This window comes from Diabrotica virgifera, chromosome 5 (genome assembly GCF_917563875.1).
Source record: "Diabrotica virgifera virgifera chromosome 5, PGI_DIABVI_V3a".
NCBI classification, from domain to species: Eukaryota; Metazoa; Arthropoda; class Insecta; order Coleoptera; family Chrysomelidae; genus Diabrotica; species Diabrotica virgifera.
In genome coordinates, this window is record NC_065447.1 from 136,853,200 (window position 1) to 136,879,457 (window position 26,258).

The 26,258-nt window shown below is 32.3% G+C and overlaps 3 protein-coding genes and 1 long non-coding RNA gene across 6 annotated transcripts in view; 2 read left to right on the forward strand and 2 right to left on the reverse strand.

Annotated features, from left to right (window-relative positions):
* Window positions 1–6,570, reverse strand: part of LOC126884430 (zinc finger MYM-type protein 1-like) — a 23,058-nt gene extending 16,488 nt beyond the window's left edge. The window contains exons 1-2 of one of the 2 annotated variants that reach the window (XM_050650348.1): window positions 4,439–6,570; window positions 3,732–3,885 (exon numbers count right to left, since the gene is read on the reverse strand). In XM_050650348.1, the coding sequence (XP_050506305.1) occupies window positions 4,894–5,934 (1,041 nt within the window). In that variant the 5' untranslated portion in view covers window positions 5,935–6,570 and the 3' untranslated portion in view covers window positions 3,732–3,885; window positions 4,439–4,893. Of the gene's footprint in view, window positions 1–3,731; window positions 3,886–3,966 lie in introns of those variants that run through there. The other variant, XM_050650349.1, reaches the window with a different exon arrangement.
* LOC126884439 (uncharacterized) overlaps window positions 1–16,735 on the reverse strand; it is a 26,309-nt gene extending 9,574 nt beyond the window's left edge. Inside the window, exon 1 of the long non-coding RNA XR_007698038.1 lies at window positions 16,380–16,735. This is a non-coding gene — a long non-coding RNA (uncharacterized LOC126884439). The remainder of the gene's footprint in view (window positions 1–16,379) is intronic.
* Window positions 1–26,258, forward strand: part of LOC126884427 (uncharacterized) — a 205,706-nt gene that overhangs the window by 17,999 nt on the left and 161,449 nt on the right. The gene's annotated exons all lie outside the window — the stretch shown is intronic.
* Window positions 1–26,258, forward strand: part of LOC126884429 (actin-related protein 5) — a 61,360-nt gene that overhangs the window by 13,312 nt on the left and 21,790 nt on the right. Inside the window, exons 2-3 of one of the 2 annotated variants that reach the window (XM_050650346.1) lie at window positions 24,023–24,215; window positions 24,286–24,621. In XM_050650346.1, the coding sequence (XP_050506303.1) occupies window positions 24,113–24,215; window positions 24,286–24,621 (439 nt within the window). In that variant the 5' untranslated portion in view covers window positions 24,023–24,112. The remainder of the gene's footprint in view (window positions 1–24,022; window positions 24,216–24,285; window positions 24,622–26,258) is intronic. The other variant, XM_050650347.1, reaches the window with a different exon arrangement.

Genomic DNA, 26,258 nt, shown 5'->3' on the forward strand with positions numbered 1-26,258 from the left:
GCATGTATGATGTGTCATTTTGACCATACTTGATTCTACATCACTATAGTTGTACTCCAGTGGCGGCTCGTGGAATTTGAGCAGGGAGGGCGCAGATAATAACAATTGCACACAAAAATTTGCCCTCAGGGATTTAGTAGGAATTTGATCAGGGGCAGCGGGTTTTCATTTTTCTATCGGGTGCTAAGTGGATTTCCATTTACTATTTGAACGGTGTCTTTGCAATTTTTTCCCTAGAATGTTTGCTGAGAACTATTGTAGGTTTATATACGCAGATGGGCAAATATGACGGCAAAGCTTTTGACGCGGCAAACGGTTTCAAGTTCGTAGAAAACATTAAATTGGCGTTACGCAGGTAAACGCAATGAAGGGCAATACTCAAATAGGGGCAATAATTTTTACGATGGGCTGGTCGGCAAATTTCTCAAATTATGGGAAAAACCAACCTTACCGACTTTCGGCTCTGGTCAAAATAAAATAGTTAGGTACAACTTACAGGAACTAGGTATACCTACTACATATTTAAATTTTCAAATACAAACAAATTTGATTTATAATAGTTTAATAGTTCTATTCAAGAAATACACTACGACATTGCGTTCATAATAATTAATACATTACAATTACTTTTTAAAATTAAAATCGGCTCTACGGTCTTTCATAGCAATAAATTTTTCCATAACTTTTTCCTCGAAATCATTGATCCCATCATGAAGTAAATTTCGGTTTATGGACATCATAGCTAGGGCATTTAGTCGATCATTAAGCATTGTGTTTCGCAAAAATGTTTTTATGCGCTTAAGGGTTGAAAAACAACGTTCCGATTCTGCAGTTGTCATTGGAGTTGTCACAATAATTTTTAACACCATTATTGTTTCTGCAAAGGTTTCGGCAAGATTATTCTCTAACATAAACGTGAGAATGTTCATAGCTCCAACAATTTCTTTTAAGTCTGGCCTCGAATATATTACTTCTAATTCAGTCTTTAATCTGGTCTTGCATAACACGGGATAACAAGTAGTTACAGCATCTAGAATATCCCTAATAACACAAAACATTCCATGAATGTTCCTAGAATGTACTCACAGGACATTCCAAACATTCCTGGAATGTCCCCAAATGCACACGAATGTCCCTGGAAAGTCCCTGGAATGTGCTGTGTCAGCATTTTAAATATTCTTAGAATGTTCTGTTGGAACATTCCATGAATGTCTACGAATGTTCTTTGGACATTCACAGTATATGTTTTAGACTGAATGTCTTGTTGGAACATTCCATGAATGTTCTTTGGACATTCACAGTATATTTTTTAGACTGAATGTCTTGTTGGGACATTCCATGAATGTTGGAACATTCCATGAATGTTCTTTGGACATTCACAGTATATTTTTTAGACTAAATATCTTGTTGGAACATTCCATGAATGTCTACGAACGTTCTTTGAACATTCACAGTATATTTTTTAGACATTCTCTGAAATATATCGTCAGTGCTGTGACAATACCTCCTATATCTTTTTTCATGAGGTTTGCAGGAGACGAAAAACATTTTTTAAGGTCACCTCCTGTTTGCATACGTAAGTTCTGGCTTGTTTTGTAGTAAATAGATAGTTAAATTTACTGCAAAACAAGTCAAAAAATATATGAAAACAGGAGGTGGCCCAAACAAGTTTTTAGTCTATCTTACAAATCTCATGAAAAAACAGATAGAAGGTATTGTCACATCACTGACGATATGTGGCCATACCAAATAATGCATCCTTGATAAATATAAACATTTTTATTGCAAAAAATCTTTTCATACATTTTTTTAATGTAATTTACTGATATTCCTATAAAAAAATGTGTCACATTTGCTTTGTAAACCTTTCTTTTGCCTTTCATAGCCACATATTCCATTTCCTTCCTGGTTTTTTGTAGACCACTTCTCTCAGCTGATTCTAAAAGAAAATAAAATAAATGGTAATTTTTCTATCCTTTACAATTAACAATCAGAAGAAATATTTACAGGTAATAATATGCATATAATAATAATAATAAATTAAATAATATTTAAATAAACAATAAATAATATTTAATAAAGAAAATAATAAAACATTTTGTATTTTGACAACGACGTCCGATGTGGAAGTAGAAACCATAATAAAGTTATTTTTTCAAGTAAATTCTGGCTTATTTCCCCATTAAAATAGTTACAATAATTACAAAAATGCCACAAAGAAATAGCTTTTTCACAAACTAATAAGTATTTTGTTTTATTATATTTATTGTTTTTATTATTTACTTTAACTTAAGATTATAACTTAATTCTTGTTTTCTATTTCTGATGTTTTTATTTATTTGCATTCAATATTAATCTGTTTTCTTGTATAATCTACTTCGCAATAATTATGTGATATATTGGACTTAAAATGAATTCAAAAATTTTTTGTAATTGGGCAACAATGTCAACTTAGATCTCTGATGTAGATAATGAAGAACAACGGTATCTACAGTTGGAAAAATGAAAGAATAGGGCTTTTCATCAATTGTCATTTGTTTCGAGCTTCTGTCATGTGTCACATAATATTAATATATCTAGTCATATGTCTTTGGTTTGTATCTATTATTGTATATACCAATAACGTATGTCGTAGATATATTAATATTATGTGACACATGACAAAAGCTCGAAACAAATGACTGTGAATGAAAAGCCCTATAGGGCTTTTCATTCACAGTCATTTGTTTCGAGCTTCTGTCATGTGTCACATAATATTAATATATCTACGTCATACGTTATTGGCATATACCCATGATACACACCAAAGACGTATGACGTAGATATATTAATATTATGTGACACATGACAGAAGCTCGAAACAAATGACAATCGATGAAAAGCCCTATACCCATGAACGATCACATCAATCACTTATTTTGTATTTGCTATCTTTTTCTATTTTAGAACAAATAGAAAATGATATAAAAACATTAAAAATAAAAAACTGGAGAAAAAAAGCACGAAACAGATCAGAGTGGAGAAGAATCCTGGAACAGGCCAAGACCCAGAAAGGGCTGTCGAGCCAATGATGATGATGATCTTTTTCTATAGGTAACAAACGTTTGTGATTTATAGAAAAAGACAGCAAATAGGGCTTTTCATCAACTGTCATTTGTTTCGAGCTTCTGTCATGTGTCACATAATATTAATATATCTACGTCATACGTCTTTGGTTTGTATCATTGGTATATGCCAATAACTTATGACATAGATATAGTAATATTGTGTGACACATGACAGAAGCTCGAAACAAATGACTGTGAATGAAAAGCCCTATACAAAATAAGTGATTGATGTGATCGTTCATGGTTATAGGGTTTTTCATTCAGTCATTTGTTTCGAGCTTCTGTCATGTGTCACATAATATTAATATATCTACGTCATACGTTATTGATATAATCAATGATACAAACCAAAGACGTATGACGTAGATATATTAATATATGTGACACATGACAGAAGCTCGAAACAAATGACAATGAACAAAGCCCTATATTGCTTTTCATCGATTGTCATTTGTTTCGAGCTTCTGTCATATGTTATATAATCTGTGTATAATATTAATACAACACGGATTATACGACATATGACAGTAGCTCGAAACAAATGACTGTAAATGAAAAGCCCTATTCTTTAATTTTTCCAACTGTATATTGTAATTGTATTCTTAATTGGGTTAAGCATATTACCTGTGTGATATAAGCTATTGGAACAGCACAGTCTCTCAAACGGTTGAAAGTGAAGTTCTGTCAATATCTTTTTCTAAAAAATGTTTTGAACATACTGCTCTATTAACAAATCTGATCAATACTTCATGCCTTCTTTGCAGGATCTTCTGGAAAGCTAAAAATACAAAATATATGCATTACTGAGCATTATTAACAAATTTTAGTTTTAAATAAAAAATATGATTATTGAACTTACAAAATATTATAAAAAGCAGCTTAGAAATTGTTTATTAGTATAGTCGTTTCCCTAGCCACAACTGGCTAGTGATTTTAGTAGGTAATTTTTTGTTTTTGGCCATTTTTGCCAAAATTACTAACTATTTAGTTATTTTTTTGCCAATTTTACCAAATTGTCAAAATTATTTACTAAAATCACTAGCCAGTTGTGTCTGAGACTAAGTTTAGCGAACCGACTGTACTATTCATACTGTGTATTCATTAGTTTGGTACTATTATAGTGTGTGGTCTACCATCCTGTTTATAAACGCATACATTAGCAAAAACGCAAAAAAAATTTAATTTTACAAATAATCCGTTTGTTATTAACTCTATTTACTATTTTAGTTAGGAATAAGCAAGTTTGTGGCTTATTCGCAATTATTAAAATAATAAATGGATATTTTCTGAAATAGGGGCATGCCTTTGTTTACATATTTGCATATACTAACCTTTGAAACATTATTCCTGCAGATTTTTTATCTACATTGCTTCTGCTACTCCAACTGATTTTATGCACTATATTAATAATACTATTAAAGTTATTATAAAAGTATCCGAATTAAAAAATATTCTTAAAAAGCACAAATAAAAACAAACAACGATCACGCACGGCAAGGTGGCCAAGGCCAAGATGCATGTCAAGATGGCCGAAGCACCGAAGTCTGAAGTGAGGTCATTGGTCGTTTTTAGTCACGTGATGCCCTCTCTAAGCACCATGCACAAATACATGCGCCGTGAATTTGAAAATGAACATATAGGAACATTGGTAGTATGTTCACAGAATGTCTTATGGTAACATTCCACGAATAATTTAATCAGATGTTCACCGAATGTTCCCTAAATGTCCAGGACATTCAAATATTGATAGAACTTTGGTAGTACATTCCTGGAATGTTGTGTGTTGTTAGGGATTAACTGGAAAAGTTTTCGAATATTTTGAGTACATGTCTTTGTTGAATAGTTCAGCCGCTTGCAAATGGCCCCGATAAGAGAACCTTTCCTTCATTTCTGTTGTTATTACATCACACACCTCCTTGGCAATAACACTTCGCATATTATCATCAGTTCTTCTTCTTTTAGCACTTTCAAAATTTGATTCAACACTTTCTTTAATTTCATCAGTATCATTTCGAATGTTGGTAATACTTTGCTCAAAAATTTCTAAGTCCTTCTTCAATTCAACACTGTCCTTATTTCTTGATTGGAGTTGATTATAAAGTATATCGACTTGCGGCAAGACTTTATGGAAAATCGTTAACCAAAACATAAATTCTGGATCTTCTAACGCTCGCCTCAAGCCAGAAGCCTCATTGGAAGTAACACTCTTTTCACATCTGTCCTCGACCTCTTTAAAAACTTCTATAAGTTTCTCACGATTTTCATATACAGAATTAACCGTACGAATATTATAGTTCCATCTAGTGACGGCCACTCTCGGTAATCTTTTATTTACTATTTCTTCTAAAATATCGCATCGATGGGAAGAATTTGAAAAAAACGCTGGGATAGCTGATAGATTATTAAAAAACACTCGCACTTTAGGGTTTTGCGATGCGGCTTTCTGCATAATTAGGTTTAATTGATGGGCATAGCAATGTATAAAATGTGCACTGGGATATTTCTGTTTAATTTGGATTTGAACACCGCTGGTAGAACCGCTCATAACATTTGCACCATCATAAGTTTGCGCTATTAGTTTTTGAGGAGTTTTTAAAATTAACGGATCTATTTCGTTTTCAATGCAGGTTTTTAACCCAGCTGCTGTTTTATCCATAACCCTTAAAAGGCCCCAAAAATTTTCATAAATGGAATCTTCGTAGAAATACCGTAATATCAATACCATTTGACAATTATTTGAGACATCGGTGGTTTCATCGCATTGGATAGATAAAAAGTCGGCCTTTTCAATTTGATGGAAAATTTCTTCCCGACAAACTAGTAGCATACAGTCCAAAATATCATTTTGTATGGTCTTGGAGGTTCCTTTAAACACAGTTGCTTTCTGTAAATGTTCTTTAAGTGTAGCATCCAACTCTGCAGTAAAATCTATCAACTCTCTAAATATTCCTCGATTTTCAGATCCCTCGCTTTCGTCATGACTTCTAAGTATGCTAGTTCAAAAGAACCGCAAAATTTTACACAGCTAATAATTCTTTTCAAAATGTGTCGGTTTTTTCTGACTTTATTATTGTGTAGTACTAAAGACTCCCTGTATGCAGAACTCAATTGTGTTAAAATATTGACTTTGCCAAGCAATGCGAACCCTGTGCATGAATTAATATGACCACGAGACGATTCATGTTTTTTTATTTTTGCAGGAAGGTGGTGAAGATCTTTTATCCCTGTTCTTGCCCAATTTCGGTCCATCCCTGATCCGGCATTGTAAAGTAATAAACACGGGAAACAGTACAATAAATTCGAAACGTCACAACCACAAATCCAATTATTTCTTGTATAAATGTCTCTTGAAAAATGGCGGGTGAAACTTCTGTTTTCTGCTTTGCGTTCACTAATTTGCGTTAACTTCAAATTTGGCAACGGCCTGCCCAATTCTTTAATTTTTAACTTATCTGCAAGTGACAGATTGGAAAAGTTCGTATATATATATATATATATATATATATATATATATATATATATATATATATATATATATATATATATATATATTATGAACAGTATTCATGATGCTAAAATAAATTCGTTCTAATTAGCCCATGTGTTATAATATGAAAAATATGTGTACTTACGTAATAAGAATAAGTGAAACTTTAAACACTACTACTGCAAACTTTTCCACTGCTTTCGCTTTATTGTTGTCAGAGATAACTGCTTGCAAAGCTTCTTGCCGCGTGCTTTCTTGCTCACTGAGGCCGCTAAAGAAGTGCGGCCAAAATGCAACATCACGCAACGTCTGAAGATGAGTGGAGGCCCCGTCTCACCATCAAATAATTGACAGTTATTTGATCAAACTTGACAGTTAGTGACACAAAGTGACAGTTAGTATGTATAGTTTGTGTCACTAACTGTCAAGTTTGATCAAATAACTGTCAATTATTTGATGGTGAGACGGGGCCTCGGAGTGTTGGTCGACCGTCCTCGATTGCTATGGTTACGTGGCCGCACTTCTCTTGCGCCCAAATATCGTGCGTGCCCTCTCAACGTGGTCTCAACCATCGCCTACGTCCTATAAAGCTATGACAAGCTGGTTGAGCGTCGGAAAAATATCAGACAGTGTTTTTATGTGAATTTCAACAAATTAAAATTAGAATAGAAAATGTTGAAGTTGGTTGTATCAGAATTTTTTAACCAACATTATATCTGGGAAGGCGCGCGGCCATGCGGCCTCAAAGAGGAGCCGCCACTGTTGTACTCACTCAATATCTACCAAACAATCTTCCCATGTGCCATATTATGGTATGCTTTTTCGAAATCACTCAGACATTTCATTTCTATACACTGCTATAAATTATTCTCTTCTAAATCGTTATACCCTCACTAAGTGATTAATATGAAAAATACAAAGATTGCGCTGGGCAGGTCACAGCCCAGTGGGACGTCAGCCAATAGGAAGACCAAGGAAGAGGTGGATAAACGAAGTGAGAACAGATTCTAAAGAGATACTGAGGATGGACAACTGGAGGAGAGCAGCCAGAGACAGAGATACTTGGAGGTGGATGCTAGGGGAGGCCAGGGTCCGACTTGGGCTGTAGCGCCATAGGAGAGAGAGAGAGAGAGAGAGAGAGAGAGAGAGAGAGAGAGAGAAGTAATTAATATGACTCTATTAACAGTCTTTTTTTATGTTAATAAAGTTCTGAGATGAATTTTATTTTTGTTTTACTTTTTATTAAATCCTGTACTAAAATAAATTACGTAAAATAATTACATATTATTACAATAAACATTTAAATCAACCTTCATACATTTAGTATAAATAATAAAGATAATAAAAAATAAAATAAATATAATGAAAAACAAATGAAAATTTGGAATTTATTTAATATAGTCATAAACACAAAATAAGACTAATTTACAAATGAAAAAAATATAATTTTAACTGACACATTCTGCCATGACAATGTTTTAAACGCCATTATGCTCAATTTTGATAATGTGGTCAGTAATATCAAGCCTAACTTTATTTGTTAAAATACAGTTAAATTCATGTTTTCCAAAACAGTTACTAAAATGGTGAATGGAAGAAACTAGGTATACAAATCCGATCTAATAATTGGACTACAATGTACAATAAGAGCCCTAAAATTAATATTATGGAATCTTCTTGTCATAAAAGTGTACTTGGTAGACTTTTTAAAGTATGTTATCATCAAATATGCACTTGCATTTTTCCTTTCTTCAGTTATTAGTACTTAGTACACAAATCTACTTGTGTTTTCATTCTACCCCAATCTAAAATCCTACAAGTTTAAAAACATTATTGAGATACAAATAGATTAAAAGAGACAACTCAATACCTGTTGGAAGAAATTCCACTGCTTTTATTTAGGCGATACATTTTTACCTAAAATGCATAATCTAATGTGTTGCAACTAATTTAAATAATGTTAGTTCTTCCATTTATTTATGTCACAACTACCATTACCATAAACCATAGCATAGATATATAATACTCTAGATTGCGCCCTGCGATCTTAAAATGGGTGACGGTTACAACAGAGATAAATGAGCCTATTTGGTCGGTAGTCTCTTTTTAATTTAAGGGGAATATCGACGACGTGAATATCCCACTGTCCCACTTTATCGAGTAATATGTGTTGACAGTTGGAGCGGGTGGTGACGGGAAATGGTCTTTGGTCTTCGGACGTGGATAATCGTGGTTCGAATCCCTTTCGAACTTTAATTTTTTTATTTTTATTTAATCAATATTGCGTTTATTAGATATTTTTACATCTGAAAAATGGACCTAAGTAAATCTAGCAGATAATAAATGTATTAATATTGGAATACATAATTTGTGAACTGCATAGTAAAATAAAAGTCATTCGTTATTAATATAAATTTGTCCTTATTCGAATGATGGGAATGTTGTTTTGCTTCTACTTTTTTAAAAAATTGTAACAATAGTTTCATAAATAAAAATAATGTCTAATTACTTATAATTGAATCGGTCATTTCAAAAACAGCAAAGTCCACAATTTTCAGAAACTAACTTTTTGAGAGGAATAGACTCCTTTAAGATAAACGTTGTGTGCAAAAACGACACCAGTCCAGTAAAAACATTAGGAACAAAACTACAATATAACTCTGAATTTTGATGTCATCCATTTCATCCATCTTTCGACTATATAGTGAGTTTTCTTTGCTCTTCTGTAAAATTAGGAATATGTGACTCATGTTGTTTTTGAAATGACCGATTCAATTAATAAATCGATGGTACATTATGTTGATATTAATTATTGGTAATTTTTTACGAATATTTTTAACAATTACTTTATACTATTCTACAATTAACTTATTAAAAAAAATAACATTGGCTTTTATATTTTTAAAAATCTATAGGTACCTACACAGTTTTTCTTATTTGTTATATATTTCTTTGCATAGATTTACTTTAGAGATGTAATAATATCTAATAAACGCAATATTGATTAAATAAAAAATAAAAAAAGTAAAGATTGGTATGGGATTCGAACCAGGATTATCCACGTCCGAAGACAAACGACCAGCAGTTCTCGTCGCCATCCGCTCGAACTGTCAAACCATCTAAAATACTCGACGACAGAGTAGAATAGTGACGTCGTCGATACTCCCCTTGAATTAGAAAGAGACTACCCACCAAATAGGCTTTTATCTCTGTCGCAACCGTCACCCATTTTAAGATCGTAAGGCGCAATCTAGAGTATTATATATCTATGCCATAAACCCATTTAATTTAATTTAGGTTATGTTATTGTTCTCCCGATGACATAAAACTCCGAGCTACTACGTTCAATTCGATTGTATCGATCTGAATTTGATATCGATACCGAATCGCCTGATTTGTTGGTATGCTTCGGTATGCTTTCTAGCATAGAGTTAAATATTAGCATAGAGAGAGTGTCATTCAGAGCGAAGTGACGACACCATCTTTTTTATTTGGATTAGTGCTGTTTCACTCTTACGCATAGTAAAGCTGCTACAGTTATCCTCCTCTTCCGTGCCTATATTCACACTGAATGTCATTATAGATTCTCGATACAATGTGTTAGAAGGAGATGCAGCAAACCAGTCCCCTGAGATCTTGTCGTCAGGAAGCGCGGAAGGTAGGCTCCCTCTATGTTAATATATACCTCTATGCTTTCTAGACGCAAGTACGATACAAACCGAAGACGTATGACGTAGACATTGACGTAGATTAGATATATTAGGGAGTTTTTGTGCACACAAATACGTAAACGTAACGCATCTTTTTGACATATACGCTTGCGCATTAATGGTTGAACTCCCGTATCTCGATGCGTATTACCTAAAGTAACGTTCTGCTACGTACGTGAGAACGCATCCCTATCAAGACGAAAGTCACCGAATGCACACGAGGATCTTGCCCGATTACCTACCAAAATGAACATTTCATCAGCGTACTACCCGTTTATAAACATTTTAAGGTTATATTGGTTATTGGTTTAGTCTATTTGAGTAAAATTATTCTGTGTTTGTAATTGGAAATTTGAACTTCATAATAGATTTCAAATTTTATTGTTTTTAAGTTGTCTATTAATAAAGCAAAACAAACAAATCTTGTATTAATTTAATTAAGAAATACAGTGATCACCACAATTAATAACTAGATAAACAAATGACCTAATTTCAGTAAAATTTTCAAATAAATATGACCAAACTATTTACATACTGGAATTCTGATGTAGGTACAATAATTTACAACTAAAAAGTAGGTATAAACAAAAATAAAAAAATTTTAACCTAAGGAAAAATAATATTTTTATATTTAAATAGAAGCAATTAAAACCATACCATTTCATCATTCATTTATCTTTTTTTTATATTTGTATATTAATTGTATATTGTGTGAACATTGTTTTATTTTTTTAATGTCAACGGAATTTAAAAATGACTTTACGATTTGCTTTACGTTACGTTAAGGCAGCTACAAAAACTACCTATTTTAACCTAGCAACAAAAACTCCCTATTAATAGGGAGTTTTTGTTGCTACGTAACGTAACGCATCTCCGTATACGTAAAGCAACTAACGTGCCGTAGAGGATGAATGTTAAAATAGGTAGTTTTTGTAACTGCCTTAACGTAACGTAAAGCAAATCGTAAAGTCATTTTTAAATTCCGTTGACATTAAAAAAATAAAACAATGTTCACACAATATACAATTAATATACAAATGTAAAAAAAGATAAATGAATGATGAAATTGTATGGTTTTAATTGCTTCTATTTAAATAAAAAAATATTATTTTTCCTTAGGTTAAAATTTTTTTATTTTTGTTTATACCTACTTTTTAGTTGTAAATTATTGTACCTACATCAGAATTCCAGTATAATGTAAATAGTTTGGTAATATTTATTTGAAAATTTTACTGAAACTAGGTCATTTGTTTATCTAGTTATTAATTGTGGTGATCACTGTATTTCTTAAATTAATACAAGATTTGTTTGTTTTGCTTTATTAATAGACAACTTAAAAACAATAAAATTTTAAATCTATTATGAAGTTCCAATTTCCAATTACAAACACAGAATAATTTTAATAGACTAAGGGCCGGTACTTTATGTCTCCGTTAACAGCCCGTTAGTTAACCGGGGTTTAATCGGGACAGAAATATATGCATAACATAGACATAAACGCAATTATACTTATTATTATATTCATAAATAATTATAATAATAATTATAATTGCTTTTATTACAACGCAAGAGGCCCTATGAGGTACTTGTCTGTCCCGATTAAACCCCGGTTAGCTAACCGAGGTTTAACCGGGACATAAAGTACCGGCCCTAAACCAATAACCAATATATAACCTTAAAATGTTTATAAACGGGTAGTATGCTGATGAAATGTTCATTTGGTAGGTAATCGGGCAAGATCCTCGTGTGCATTCGGTGACTTTCGTCTCGATAGGGATGCGTTCTCACGTACGTATCAGAGCGTTACTTTAGGTAATACGTATCGATATACAGGAGTTCAACCATTAATGCGCAAGCGTACATGTCAAAAAGATGCGTTACGTTTACGTATTTGTGTGCACAAAAACTCCCTGTTGTGGAGCCATGTTTTTTATTTTCACTGTGCCAGTAGATAGGGCATAAATCGTTAAATTTTCATTATTTTTTTTTATGAAAATTGTTTTACTTGTACTTCTTTTTATAATAAATAGTCATGCAAATTTTCAAAACAATTGGTACAGTACTTTTTATTTTAGATATTCCCAAAAAAAGTATGTGAATTTCGTTCTTTTACACTAGGATAGCCCCTTAAAAGAGTCATTAGTGGGATGCGGACTCCCAACACATTTTCTGGGAGATTTGAGACAATTTTTATGAATAGTCCATCAGTACTACAGGAAGATTTGCTTTTGATACTATTGATTGTTTGGATCAGTTCAGATTAATCAACTAGTCTTATAAATAATGAATTTGAGACCTTTCTTGAATTAGGGAGATAGGAAATCGGATCTTAACAAAATTGATCTCTTGTGACAAAATAGTTGATGTTATAATTTTACTCACATTAATAAAGTATTCATGGTCTGGAAGGGAAAATGTTTGAGCTTTGTGAGTTTGATTTCGAAGAAGATTGTTTATTATGGACCAAATTTCTTTTGCAACACTTTTAAAGCTTCTCAGATGATTTTGATAGTTTAATTTTTTAGCTGATTTTTTAAGTTTTAAATAGGTTGCCCTGTACTTAGTGATATATTCAGTAACAGAGACGTTGGTAGTAAATTTCTTGATGTACAGGGTTATTCAATATATTTTGCCCCCCTCATATATATTTTTGACATACAGTAGAACCCTGCAAATCCAAACTAACGGAAAGTGAATTTTTTTTTAAAAATTCAAGACAAAAACTTAAATACATGTTTATTATACAAAGTATAACCAGAAAATTGAACAATATTGGATTCGTAGGACTTTGACATTTAAAATTTCTTAAAAATAAATACGTAGGTACTTTATATGTAGTGCTTATAAAGGTTAAACATAAATTTACTTCGGTTTTCTCATAGCCAGGTTACACGTTTTGCAGGAGAGCTTTGAATTACTGGTTAGGCTGACTTTCGAATAATCCGAACTTTTCAGAATCCGAACAGGCTGTCCCCCCAATTAGTTCGGATTTTCGGGGTTCTACTGTATACAACATACTAGTGACGTCATCCATCTGGGCGTGATGACGTAATCAAATATTTTTTTAAATGAGAATAGCCAATTCATGAATCTGACAAACCATGTACAGCTTTTGAGGAAAGTGGATGCCTTTACCAATTTTGTCGTATTCCTCTTGGGGTGACCAATGGAGTATCATATTTTTAGAGAGCCATTGATTCTATCAATAAAAAAGAAAATCTACAAGGGGTTTACGCTTATTTAGATGAAGTAACAGTTAGTGGTGAGGATCAAGATAGCTATGATTTGAAGTTTTTAAATGCCGTTAAAAAATATGGGTTAACTTTAAATCAAAATAAATGTCACTACAATCAAAAGCTATAAATATTTTGGGATATACAATATTGCACTTCTATGGACAGTAATTAATGAAAAATAAATTCTCATTGTTGAAACAGATACATGAATGAATTTGCTATTGCTATCATGCTGAGTCATTCTGGAAGACCCGTTACTTTTTTCTCACGTATCCTCACAGATTCTGAACAAAAAAAAATTGATGAATTTTCAAGATTTCCATGCTAAGATACGTCCAGTCAGACAGGGGGACTAGCTTGACTTACCAAGAATTTATTAATTACCTACACTCTAAAGGAATATCTTCAAGTAGAACAACACCATATTGAAGGAAATGGTTAAGTTAAAAGATACAATGGAGTTATATGGAAAGCAGTGAATCTAGCATTGAAAACCAGAAATTTAGACATCACTAAATGGAAAAATGTTCTATATACCAGATGCTCTGCACTCTATATGAAGTTTACTGTCTACAGCAACCAATTGTACACATCATGAACATGTGTTTACTTATCAATGAAGATCAACTAGCAGAAATTCTATTTCTTCATGAAAGATTCAGACAAAGTATTACTAAGAAAATTTGTATGAATGAGTAAGTTTGATCCTTTAGTTGAAAAGGATTATCTTTTAGAAGCCAATGTACATTATGCCTTAATGCAGTATCCAAACAGAAAGAAGGTAAAAATTTGATATAAACGGATTTGCCTAAAATGGCCTATTTTTTTGGACTTAGCCTAAAAACCCAAAAAAAGGACAAATTTTAATGTTTTTGATGTGGCAAATTATAAAAAATGCATAAAAAGTATGAAAAAGACACAAAAAAATTAAAAACTGTAAATTATCATAAAACGAGAATACAAACAACTAATAATATAGTAAATTATTTGAATAATATTTAATGTAATCGAAATATTGTAATTATCAACAGGTTTTTGATGTTATTTATTTATATTCATTAAGTTGCACATCAGAAAATTACCAAAATTACAGTTATGCGCAATACTCAAGTTGTTGTAGATATGCGCACTGTTGCCACATTTAAAATTTATTTTTACGGAACAAAGATGTAATCGCATATTTTTGGTGTCTTTTTCATACTTTTTATGCACTTTATATAATTTGCCACATCAAAATCATTAAAATTTGGCCTCTTTTTGGGTTTTTAGGCTAAGTCCAAAAAATTACCATAAAATGACAGTACAAACAACAAATAAAATAGTAAATTATCAGATTAATATCAAATGTAATCAAAATTGTAATTATCAATAGGTTTTTGATGTTAATTATTTAAATGCATTTAAGGTGCACATCGGAAAATTACAGTTATGCCCAGTAGTTGAGTTGGTGTACCTGAAAGTCATCTTTCCGTCCATTTTAAGGGTATTTCCGCACAGACACACTATCACGTCCTTCAACACCCCGTGATTAACAAAAAACTTTAGCACCTCGTCCTTGGTTTTCGCCATGTAGCCAGCTTCTAACACGCCGATGCTACATGGTTCATCTCACGCCATTTTTGATGCTTAGTCCTAACACAAACACGGTATGAACAAGAAAGAACGAAAAGGACGCGCTGGTTAGCGTCGGTAATGCTAAGCCAACCCCCTTCTACCTCCTTAGTTAAGGGATGAAAGCATCGTTGCCAAGTTTAAAATTTTCGCAGAATTATTTCCATACCATATTATTTTTGTATACCCCATATTATAAATGCAAATGCAGAAAGATGTTAAAACCAACTACAAAAAACTACATAGTGTTTCTTTTATAATTAATATTTATTGTATTAAATAAATAAATTATTATTAATATAATATTAATTATTAATAAAATTAAAAAATTAATAATATTATATATATTATTTATTATACAGTACAATTTTCAAAGGAGGAAGACCTAACCCTTCGGTCCAAACCTAACTTTCGGGTATTAGAGTGTAGAGTGTTTTGTTAATTATTAATAAAATTAAAAAATTAATATATTATATATATTATACAGTACAATTTTCAAAGGAGGAAGACCTAACCCTTCGGTCCAAACCTAACTTTCGGGTATTAGAGTGTAGAGTGTTTTGTTTACCTGCCTTAATCCTTCCGTTGCGCGCAATCACAGCAACCCTCTTCAGGTAAATTTCAGTACCCCAGGAGGTATTTGACCGCTCCTGGGGTCATTCAAACCATTCAAATAAACAATAAATGAGACGAGCTACGGCAGTCAAGGCCAAGCAAATCGAATAAAAGAAGAAGAAAAAGACAAAGAAAGATTGAAACGAGCATTATGTTTATGTTTGAATAAAAAATAAAGCACCTTCCGTCTTTGCACAAGAAATTATAAAAAAATTTAAATTAGGCAACATTGCAGAAATAAACTGTCATCAATCCATACGTAAGCGATCTGCGCATACTGTAATGGCGGCCATAATTTGAAATTGATGTGAAAATTTCACATTTTTAAATGAGATAAACACAAAAATTAAAGCCGAGCGCAGTTAATTGTTAATTTTAAAATGATAAGAAGGTAAGGCAGATACCATATATACAGTTGTCAGACTTGTGGGAGTTGTGAGTCAACACTAAATAAATACCAGAAAGAAAAGTACAGTTGCAACGAAGTACTCAGCTCCTAAAAGTGACCTAAAATTATTGAATCACAATAGTGATTAAGATGAAAATGAAAGTCCAAATAATACACTAAAGAATTCCACTACCAAATCAATATCAGATGAGACAGAAAATTTACCTGTTTAAGAACCGAATCAAGTCCCTGATGATAATCATGAACCAATATTAGAAAATTCAGATTTTCAATCTAGCCATAAATAAGCTAGAACTAAAAATAAACTAAGATATTTCCAACATTTTGTTCAAAAATAGAAATAGGGCCGGATTAAATTATTTGGGTTATGTTGTCTTGTCACTTGTCATAATAATTAAAGAAAAAAGAAGAATAAAGTAATTCTCCTTATTTCACTTGCCGTCCCGTACCCCCACTTAGTTTCATGTTATGTTTCTCGATACATTGTGCTAGAAAGAGATACCGCAAACCAGTCGAAGAGATCTTGTCGTCAGTGGTGGCGGAGTGAGGGCTCACTCTATGTTAATATATACCTCTATGGGCGTTAGTGTACGAAATTCTATGGACATTTGAGTGTAAAATGACAGCGGATGTGACAGCGGCTCATGACAGCGGACAGTATTAAACGAAAATTATCGGTGTGCCAATCAAGCAAAGGGACAAGGAACTTCCGAATATGGCCTAACTGGGGGCACATAACATAACATAACCTAATCCTAATATTTACATTTGTAAAGAATATCCTGTTTGTTTTTATTGTCGATTGTGCAGCGAAATTGTGTGCAGCAAATCAAATATAAAGTAGTTTATCGCCTACAGAACTGAATTAGTCCATAGCAGTTATCAGTTTTTCTTTCTTGGGAAGCTTATACATGTAACTTGTATTGTTGTAAATTGTGGGAGTAGGGCAGACAGGGAAAAGTCTTATTTTGTACTGTTCCCAAGGCTCCCCATGCAATACATTTAAATGAATTATCCAAACAAAGCCGGGGACAATGGATAAAAGCCACAAGAAGAACAGATATAAGGGAACTAAAATTAAAATATGAAAAGTAAACATTTTATAAGTGGTAAGTTTAATGTAATTCAATTAATAAGGATTTTAAATGTCTACAATAATAATAAAGATGTGATAATTCAAGCTTAATTATTAGGAAAGCCAGCCATGTTTCACTTCCATGAAGCAGAGAAGGGAGGTATATAATATACTGTCCCTTTTGTCTTCTCACTAATTTCTCTTTTGCTAATGAAACCTGTAGTGAGGGAGTGATATAATCGTGATGTTTTAGCAATTCTGTTGTTCATTTTTTTTGCATTTTTTGTCTATTATAGTTTATAAATATTCAAAATCATTCATATGTTCTACTAAATTTCCGTCTAGGTTTATATGGATTTCTCTCAGTGTCTTGGAAATAAGTAAAGTTTTAGTCTTTGCTAATTTTATTTTCATTCCTTTGTCTGCAAGTTCTCTCATCTATAAATTTAGGTTGCTTTGTAAAGATTTCTCTAAACTTGGTATCAATGCAATGTCATCTGCAGATACACATTTACTCAGAGTTATACTTTTTAATCAATGGTAACCTAAATCTAATTTTCGGGACTCTACTGCATTTTTTTTATTGGTTCATTCATATATATAATATAATGAATAGCAGTGAGCTTAAAACTCCACCTTGCCTTACTCCTTGTGTATTAGCAAATTTGTTTGATTCACAGTTTAATGCTCGCACAATGTTCCAGTACATAAATTTTACTTGCATCAATTAGTTCTCCTCCAACATCGAACAGTTCAAGCCCTTTCCAAATGTGATGTCCAGGTACCTTGTCAAAGGCTTTTTCCATTGTCTTATAGTAAAGATATGATCTTGGACACTGTGCCCGGTCAGAAACCTTTTTGTGCATCGTCTAGTTGATGTTCCACTTTCTTTCTCAGTCTCATCTCCAGTGTTCATTCATAAATCTTAGCCAGTACACTTAGTATGAAAATACCTCGATAATTTGAACATTACTTTTTTACCTCCCTTCTTTACCAGAAGAGCCATTACTGCTGTTGCCCAATCTTCTGGGATGCGTTTCTGTTTCCAAATTGTTATCAGTAATTTGTGTAAGTAGTGTAATGCAGATTCCCCCATATATTTCAACAATCGTGTTTTGATATTATCTATTCCTGCCACTACCATTTTTTATTTTTGCAATGGCTTCCGTTAATTCTTCCATTGTTATTTCATTACTCAACTCTTTGGAATATTTACTCCATCTATTAACTATATCTTGTGGTTGGGTAAGTGTTTCTCCATTTTATTTTTTTTTATTTGCACGACAGTACTACCTGATTTACCTCTCATTTTTTCAGACCTTAATAGAACAATTTTTGGTTTGTCCTACTACTGTCTTGCTCCATCTTTTCTCCAAATCTCTCCCACTGTTCCAATTTAGCTTTTTTAACTTTTTCTTTCACAAGCTTCCTTGCTTATTAACTGTTATTTTCTAGATAAGCTCTCCATGGTACTTCCTTTTCTTTCACAGCTATTTTTATCTCTTCGCTCCACCAACTAGTCCTTTTTTTTTGACTACTTTTATTCAATAAAAATATTAAAATACTCTTGTGATAGTGAAGAGACAGTTTATGTTTCCTTTCGATCCAGAGGCGATACACAATCTCCAGACAGTTGTTTCTGCCTTACGGCGTCCCCAGTGGAGCTGCCTGCACACCTCTGAATCAAAACGAAATCAAATTGTCTATTTAAGTGGAATTTCAAAAATAGTTATCTACTATTAGGATGCTTCAGCGATATCTCTTAAAGAAAAGAGAAAAGTCCCAGATACAAAATTCACTATTAAAATAGTAAATAATTATTTAAATCTGAAACTTTTCTTATTGGAACCCCTTTCTGGTACATCCTTAATCTCTTTTTGACTTTTACAATTTCGGACTTTGAATTATCTTTCTGATCTTTTTTCTAGATTAATGAAAGCAGAATGTAACTGTATACTGCAGAGTCCTTTTCCCTTTCTTTATTCATCATCTCTTATCTTATAAATTGTAAAAGTCAGAGATTAAGGATGTTACCAGAAAGAAGTTCCAATAAGAAAAGTGTCAGATATAAATAATTATTTACTATTTTTATTTTAATAGTGAATTTTATATCTGGGACTTTTCTTTATTCTTGTGATACTTTCCACATTTTTATGATTTTTTTATGGTACACAATGTAGAATTTTTATTTATGTCTTTGTTTTAGGAACAACCACCAGATATTTAAAAGGTATAAAAAGAAGAAACTGCTGGAATTTCAAAACAAATGTGTTTGACTAGTAAAGATTTGGATAAGTAACAGGAGTTATTTCATGTTAATTCTTATTAATTATACACTTAAATATGTTTTTAGTCTCAGGAAGATTTTATATTTGATTATTTTTGAATAAACATTATTATTATTATTACCTTAATTTCCATTAAATAAATTAACTGTAATCAATAAAGTAATCGTTTAATTGTTAATAAATTATCAAGTATGATTCCCAAATATTTTATTTGTTTGACACCTTCTATGGGCTGATTGTGAGATTATAGTTAAGGTACCAAGGGTATTATAAGGATAATAACACTTGAGGTCAATGGTGTATATACCGAGGGCCTTTGGCCTGAGGGATATAAGTTGACTGAAAGCGATATTATTGTTAATACCCGTGGTGCCTTCAACATTTAATGTCCGACTAAATTATTTTTTATAGGCAAAAAGTTGAAGGAATTTTGAATTAATTAGTTTTCAAATAAGTACATTTACCAGCAATAGTCGTAACGTAATTGTGGTAACCATAGTTTTACTTGGGTTGTTATTTGTCAACTTGACAGTATTTAACTAGTTATTTAAATTTAATACCCTAGGGCGTAATTTTTCAAAATAATGCCCTAGAGCCTAGGGCATTATATCATACTTAACTGACTTCGAAATCATGTCATTATTTATCAAACTGACTTCAAAATCATGTCATTATTTGTCAAATAATATACCAGTCGGACATTAATATTATTACAGTAGAACCTCGATTATCTGTCAGGGCACCGGACCAAGGGTATGACGGATAATCGCAAAGACGGTTAACAGAACATTAAAAAAAAATAAAAATTCATAGTACAACTCTCAAATTTCATTTGTATGGTTTGTTTGACAATATAAGAGGGATTTGTGTTCATACAATCGAATCAATTTAAAATATTCTGAAATTTGTGTTTGTTTTACTGCTGCTTCATATTTTGCGACGGCTGAATTTCTTAATCGGCATAAGGCATAAGATCATGCAATCTACTTTATTGGCTTCTTCTTGTTGAGAATACCACTCGATGAATTATTGCATATGCGATGCAGCTTCTCTAGATTATTTACGCAAATCTTTGTCAGTTACAATAGGTTCATCAATATAGCTACAGTCAAGCTTCCTTGTGTCCAAGCATCAATATAGCTACTGTGTCAGCTTCCGAATAGGTTTGGTCCGCCTTTGTTGCCATTTCAATGAGTTCTTTATCTGTCAGCAATGGATAGCCGTTTGTGTCCTCATCACAAATCAAATTACCTTTTTTTTTATTTTTTTGCATTTAAATGATTGCTAATGTATAACTCAATACAACGTCTGTATGTACCCTGACGGTTAACAGAGGTGATGGTTAATGGAGAGACGGATAATCAAGGTTCCACTGTACATGATTTCAAAGTAAGTTATATTATAATGCCCTAGGGCGTTATTTTTCAATATTTATTTTGAAAAATAATGCCCTAGCTAGGGTATTAAATTCAAATAACTAGTTAAATACTGTCGAGTTGACACAATTACGTTACAACTGTTGCTGGTAAATGTACTTATTTAAAAACTAATTAATTCAAAATTCCTTAAATTTTTTTGCCTATAAAGAATAATTTAGTCAGACATTAAATGTTGAAGGCACCACGGGTATTAAAGATAATATCGCTTTCAGTGAATGTTTATCCCTTTAGACCCTTTTAACCCTTAAGATTGCTATCTAAAAAAAATACCAAGAAACTTTACAGAATCAACGATACTGATCTGGCTGTTATTAACACATTCACAGACACACTTTAGATGTAGACACATCTTATGGAGTAAGTGGCTTCATATGCAGTTGTGTCTGTGAATGTGTTAAGAGGTAAAGATTGACGAGCTCCTGTATAGGATAATGCTACTGTTTTATGTTAAAAAAAGGTAAATTAGAATCGGACCAGGTTTTTATCGTGAGTAGATCAGAAGGTATAGTAGCAATATTTGAGTTGCTCCAAGTAATACTGGTATCATCAGCAAAAAGAAAATTTTTTCCATTAATTTTTAAACTAGGGATGTCATTAATAAACGTAAGGAAAAGTAGAGGACCTGATACTGAACCTTGTGGTTTGTAGAGGACCCCACATACAATATTTTGGAGACTAAAGTCTGTATTATTTGCTCTAACCAGTTGTTTCCAACTATCCAAGTAAGATTGAAACCAATTCAAAGAAATTCTTCGAATTCCATATAAATTTAGTTATTTTTATCAAAATTTCATGATTTACACAATCAAAAGCTTTGGCATAGTCACAAAAAACAGTGGCAGTGTGAAGATTATTGCTCAGTGCTTGATAAACCTCATGTAGTACAGAAAACATGGCATCAGCAGTACATTTATTCTTTAAAAAGCCGAACTTTTGTAATAAAATGTTGTTTTCAACAAGAAAGGACATAAGTCATGCTTTTATGAGTCTCTCAATAATTTTGGAGTACCGGTAGTAATGCAATAGGTATATACTTGCAGGAATTAGATTTTTCACCATCCTTATGAAGAGGAATAATGATAGCTGTCTTTAGGTACTCTGGAAATTTACCTTTCTCAAAAGAATCATTAATTGGCGAGATGAGGACACAAGGATCTACAGATCGAGCGAGTCTCGTAAATTGCACGGCTTCGAGCCACGCTTCACACAACCATATTTGCGTACTTGTGTTTTGGGTTGTGTGGTCGTGCTCTGGTCGATTGGAGTTATAATTTACCAAATTTAAATATAATCGTTTCTACTGATTCATAATATGTATACTATAATATAATATATTGAAGTTTTTAAATATTGCTAATATTATTAAAGTTTTTAACATTGTATTTTAATATACTTTGTTTTATTAATAATAATATTACCTTAGTATTGCACCTTGTTCAAAAAAAGTTCAAGATAAATACCGCGGTTTTTTCATATGAAAATGCAAAGAAAAAATATACAATTTGCAGAGTATGTAAATGCTTGTTTTTTGATAAAACAATACAAATTGTATGTAGGTAGGTAGAGTAGCAAAGCATTGAGTAGTTATAGCAAAAGTAGCTACGCCATCTGAGACATAATAAGGATGAAATTAGTTTTATATTTTCTTTTCTCATGGAGCATGCATGATGGAGAGTTTTTTAAAATATGTAACAAAGCATGTTGTTTTGTTATCTATGTTGCAAATATGTTGTTTTTTTTTTTCAAATTACAAAATATGTTGTTTTCAATACAAGTACCTAATTGTTGTTATTATTTACTGAGCATTTAGAATTTTGACTAACGCTCGATTTCATAATAAAGTTAAAGTGTGTGTTACCTTAAAAAAAGCAATTGTTACAGTTAAAGAAAACTTTAAATTTAAAGTCCACTTTAACTTTATTAATATAAAATCGAGCGTAAGAAATTTTATAAACTTTGGAAAATAGCATTTCAAAAAAAGTACTGTAAGTATGCTGTATTTTTAATTTTTTCTCAAAAAATAAAACAAAACTCATTTTAAAACATATATTAAATTATAAACACAACACTAAATAAATAATTTTTCTCAACGGTTAAAAACCACACTTAAAAGTTTTAGAAATTCACACCCCAGAATCAAGTTACTCAAATTTTCAAACACCTCACCTGACACAGTGTCTCAAGTACAATTGCACGAAGCTGTTGATGTTATATTTTTACTCACATTAACAAAGTATTCATTTAGATTTCCAGGGTCTGAAAGGAAAAATGTTTAAGCTGGGTGAATTTTATTTCGAAGATCGTTTATTATGGACTAAGTTTCTTTTGCAACACTTTTAGAGCTTCTCAGACAATTTTGATAGTACGATTTTTTAGCTGACTTTATAAGTTTTAAATAGGTTTTCCTATACTTGCTGATATATGCAGTGACAGAGCCATTGGAAAGTAAATTTCTTGATGTAGAGTAGTGAACGCATATTCATGGCTGATATGCGGATACCGGATACCTTTAGTAGTCCAGGGCCCAGGATTTGCGATGTTTTGGCTTAATTGTAATTAAAGGAAATGCTTTGTTGAACTTAAAAGCATATTAAAGCACATAAAAGCATATTAAAAAAATCACTGAAAAGTGATAATTTTAAAATTACAGGAAAGTGCCACTCGGAGGTTAAGCAAAATTAAATTAAAACTTGTAGCTACTTTAGTTTTTTCAATTTATAAATCTAGTTTAAATTAAACTAAAAAGAAATATATCTTTTTTGTAAACAAACACATTTAACGGCTAAACAGCTGGCTCCGGTTGGATGATACTGCGCAGGACGAGTGTAATATCCACCACCGTCTCGGAGGTAGGTGTAGAAAAGTGTTCACTTTTTTTTTTTTCCTACAGCATTTCAAAGAAACGAGTTGTACGCGTTCTACGACAGAAGTTGAGTGTATCGTGAAAAAAAGTGTAAACACTAGTAAAACAAAGAAACAAGAAAGTGTAACACTTTTACACTTTTCAAGAACTAGTGTTACACTTAAAACAAAGGAACAGACCTAAAGTTCATTGATAAATAAACAAAAATTATCTTCAAATTCAAAATTGATTGGGATGTCATATTATGGGAAAAATAAATAATAATAGTAAACATGGATTTAATGGAATTTAAAGACACAAAATGTACTCCCGATACTATTTATCCTTATCCGGCTGATATAAGAGACAATTCTGTACCAATTGTAATTGATAATGGTAAATATCAACAAACATGTGGTTTTTTATTTTGATGGTTTTTAATTATTGTTTAATGCCTCTCTTGTAGGATCATATCTGTGTAGGGTAGGATGGTCCATCAATGATTCTCCCTTATTACAATTCAAAAATGTAATTGCAAAACCTCGCAAAGAAAGACTAAAAAAAGATAATGTGGAAACTCCTCCAAATCCACAATTACAAATTGGAAATGATATAGTTAATATTGAAGCTGTAAGATTTCAACTAAAAACTCAATTTGATCGTAATGTTGTAACTCATTTTGAGGCTCAGGAGCATTTGTTTGATTACACTTTTACACATTTAGGAATTGATACTGAAAATCGTGTGAATCATCCTATAGTGTTAACAGAAGCATTTTTAAATCCAAATACCTCAAGACAATGTAAGTTTGATTTTATCCTGAATTTTTGGTTATCCATGTGATTTTTGTAAAAAAGTTTTATGTAAAAGTTGCTCAGGTGTCAGTGCTACAGAGATTCGTTGCCTCATATTATCATCACGCATTTTTCCTTACCTTTGTGGAGATTGTGTGTCGGTAATAAAGTCAGCAGTAAGTCTTGATAACAGAGTCAGAGCCCTGGAAGATGCCTTAAGTGAGGTCAAAATTGACAACAGCCAGAAAATCGAGGAGCTCGAGAAACAAGTTGGTGTGATAGCAGACGAAGTTAAGAGTATGAGAACTAGTTTTTTATCATGTCTTGATGATATTAAAAAGGATCTTTCCATTATTAAAAGTCCACCACCTCATCGTCTACACAGGGTGGCTCCGGGAATACTGCACCAGTGGTACATAATAATGTGATGTTTGAAGTGTCTAAGAGAGCATGTAACTTGATGATGTTTAATTTAATCCAAAACAATGAGGAAGACGATTTATCTAGAGTCAAAGACATCCTCTTGGGTCTGTTAGACTCCCCAGTCAACATACTGAGCTCAGCCAGAATTGGGAAACACAATAAAAATGGACATCAATCATTACGCCTAACCCTTGAGTCTCCTGAGATTGTTCATTCAATCTTGAGGAACAAAAGAAGACTCGATAGAACCTTAAAAGTGTTTATTGAGGATTGAGGCTGACCTAACTAACGAACAATGTGCAGAGGTTAATTCTCTGAAAACAGGACTTAAAGAAAGGCAGCGTAATGGTGAACCAAACCTTATTCTAAAATATGTAAATGGTATACCAAAATTGCTCACAAAAAACATAAAAAAATCAACAGAATTAAAAGTTCAAGCCACTTCGTCAATATCTGTTTATTTTCAGAACGTCAGAGGTCTGCGAACAAAACTCAATCTACTCTATGAGAATCATATTCACGATATGACATTATAGTGCTAAATGAAACATGGTTGACTAGTGACATTAACAATTCTACAACTACAACATCCACTGAAAGGATAAATCGTTATCAACAAGCATTTTTTCTCGTGGAGGTGGGGTGCTTATAGTTGTCCGTAAAACAATATCTAGCACAGTTTTGTTAGCAAGTAATAGTGTTGAACATTTGTTTGTTAAAATTGAAGTTGGAAGCAATAAGATCATCATTGCTACTGCTTATTTTCCACCGCGAAGTGAACCAGAGAAATATTGGGAGTTTAAGGAGAATGTGGAGAAACTATCGGATGAAAATCCAGATCACAAGCTTTGTATCCTGGGGGACTTTAACCTTCCTTACTGTAACTGGTCCAAGGATGGAATGTCTTCAGTTGGTACACCTTTGACACGAGCTTCACCTCGTGAAGTTGAATCCATACAGATTCTTTCAGCTTCATGCTCATACCATAACCTTTATCAAGTTAACTCTGTTAAAAATGCACACAACAATTTGCTGGATCTGATTTTCATGGACAATGGCGTAGCTAAGATATCAACAGAAGAGGTAGTCCTACTTCCTTTGGATATTCATCATCCACCTATATCTTTTGAATTGAAGTGTGAATCATGTGTTACCAACCCTGGACTGACTGGTGACGCTTTTTATAGAGATTTCCATGCAATGAACGTCCTAGATGTTACAA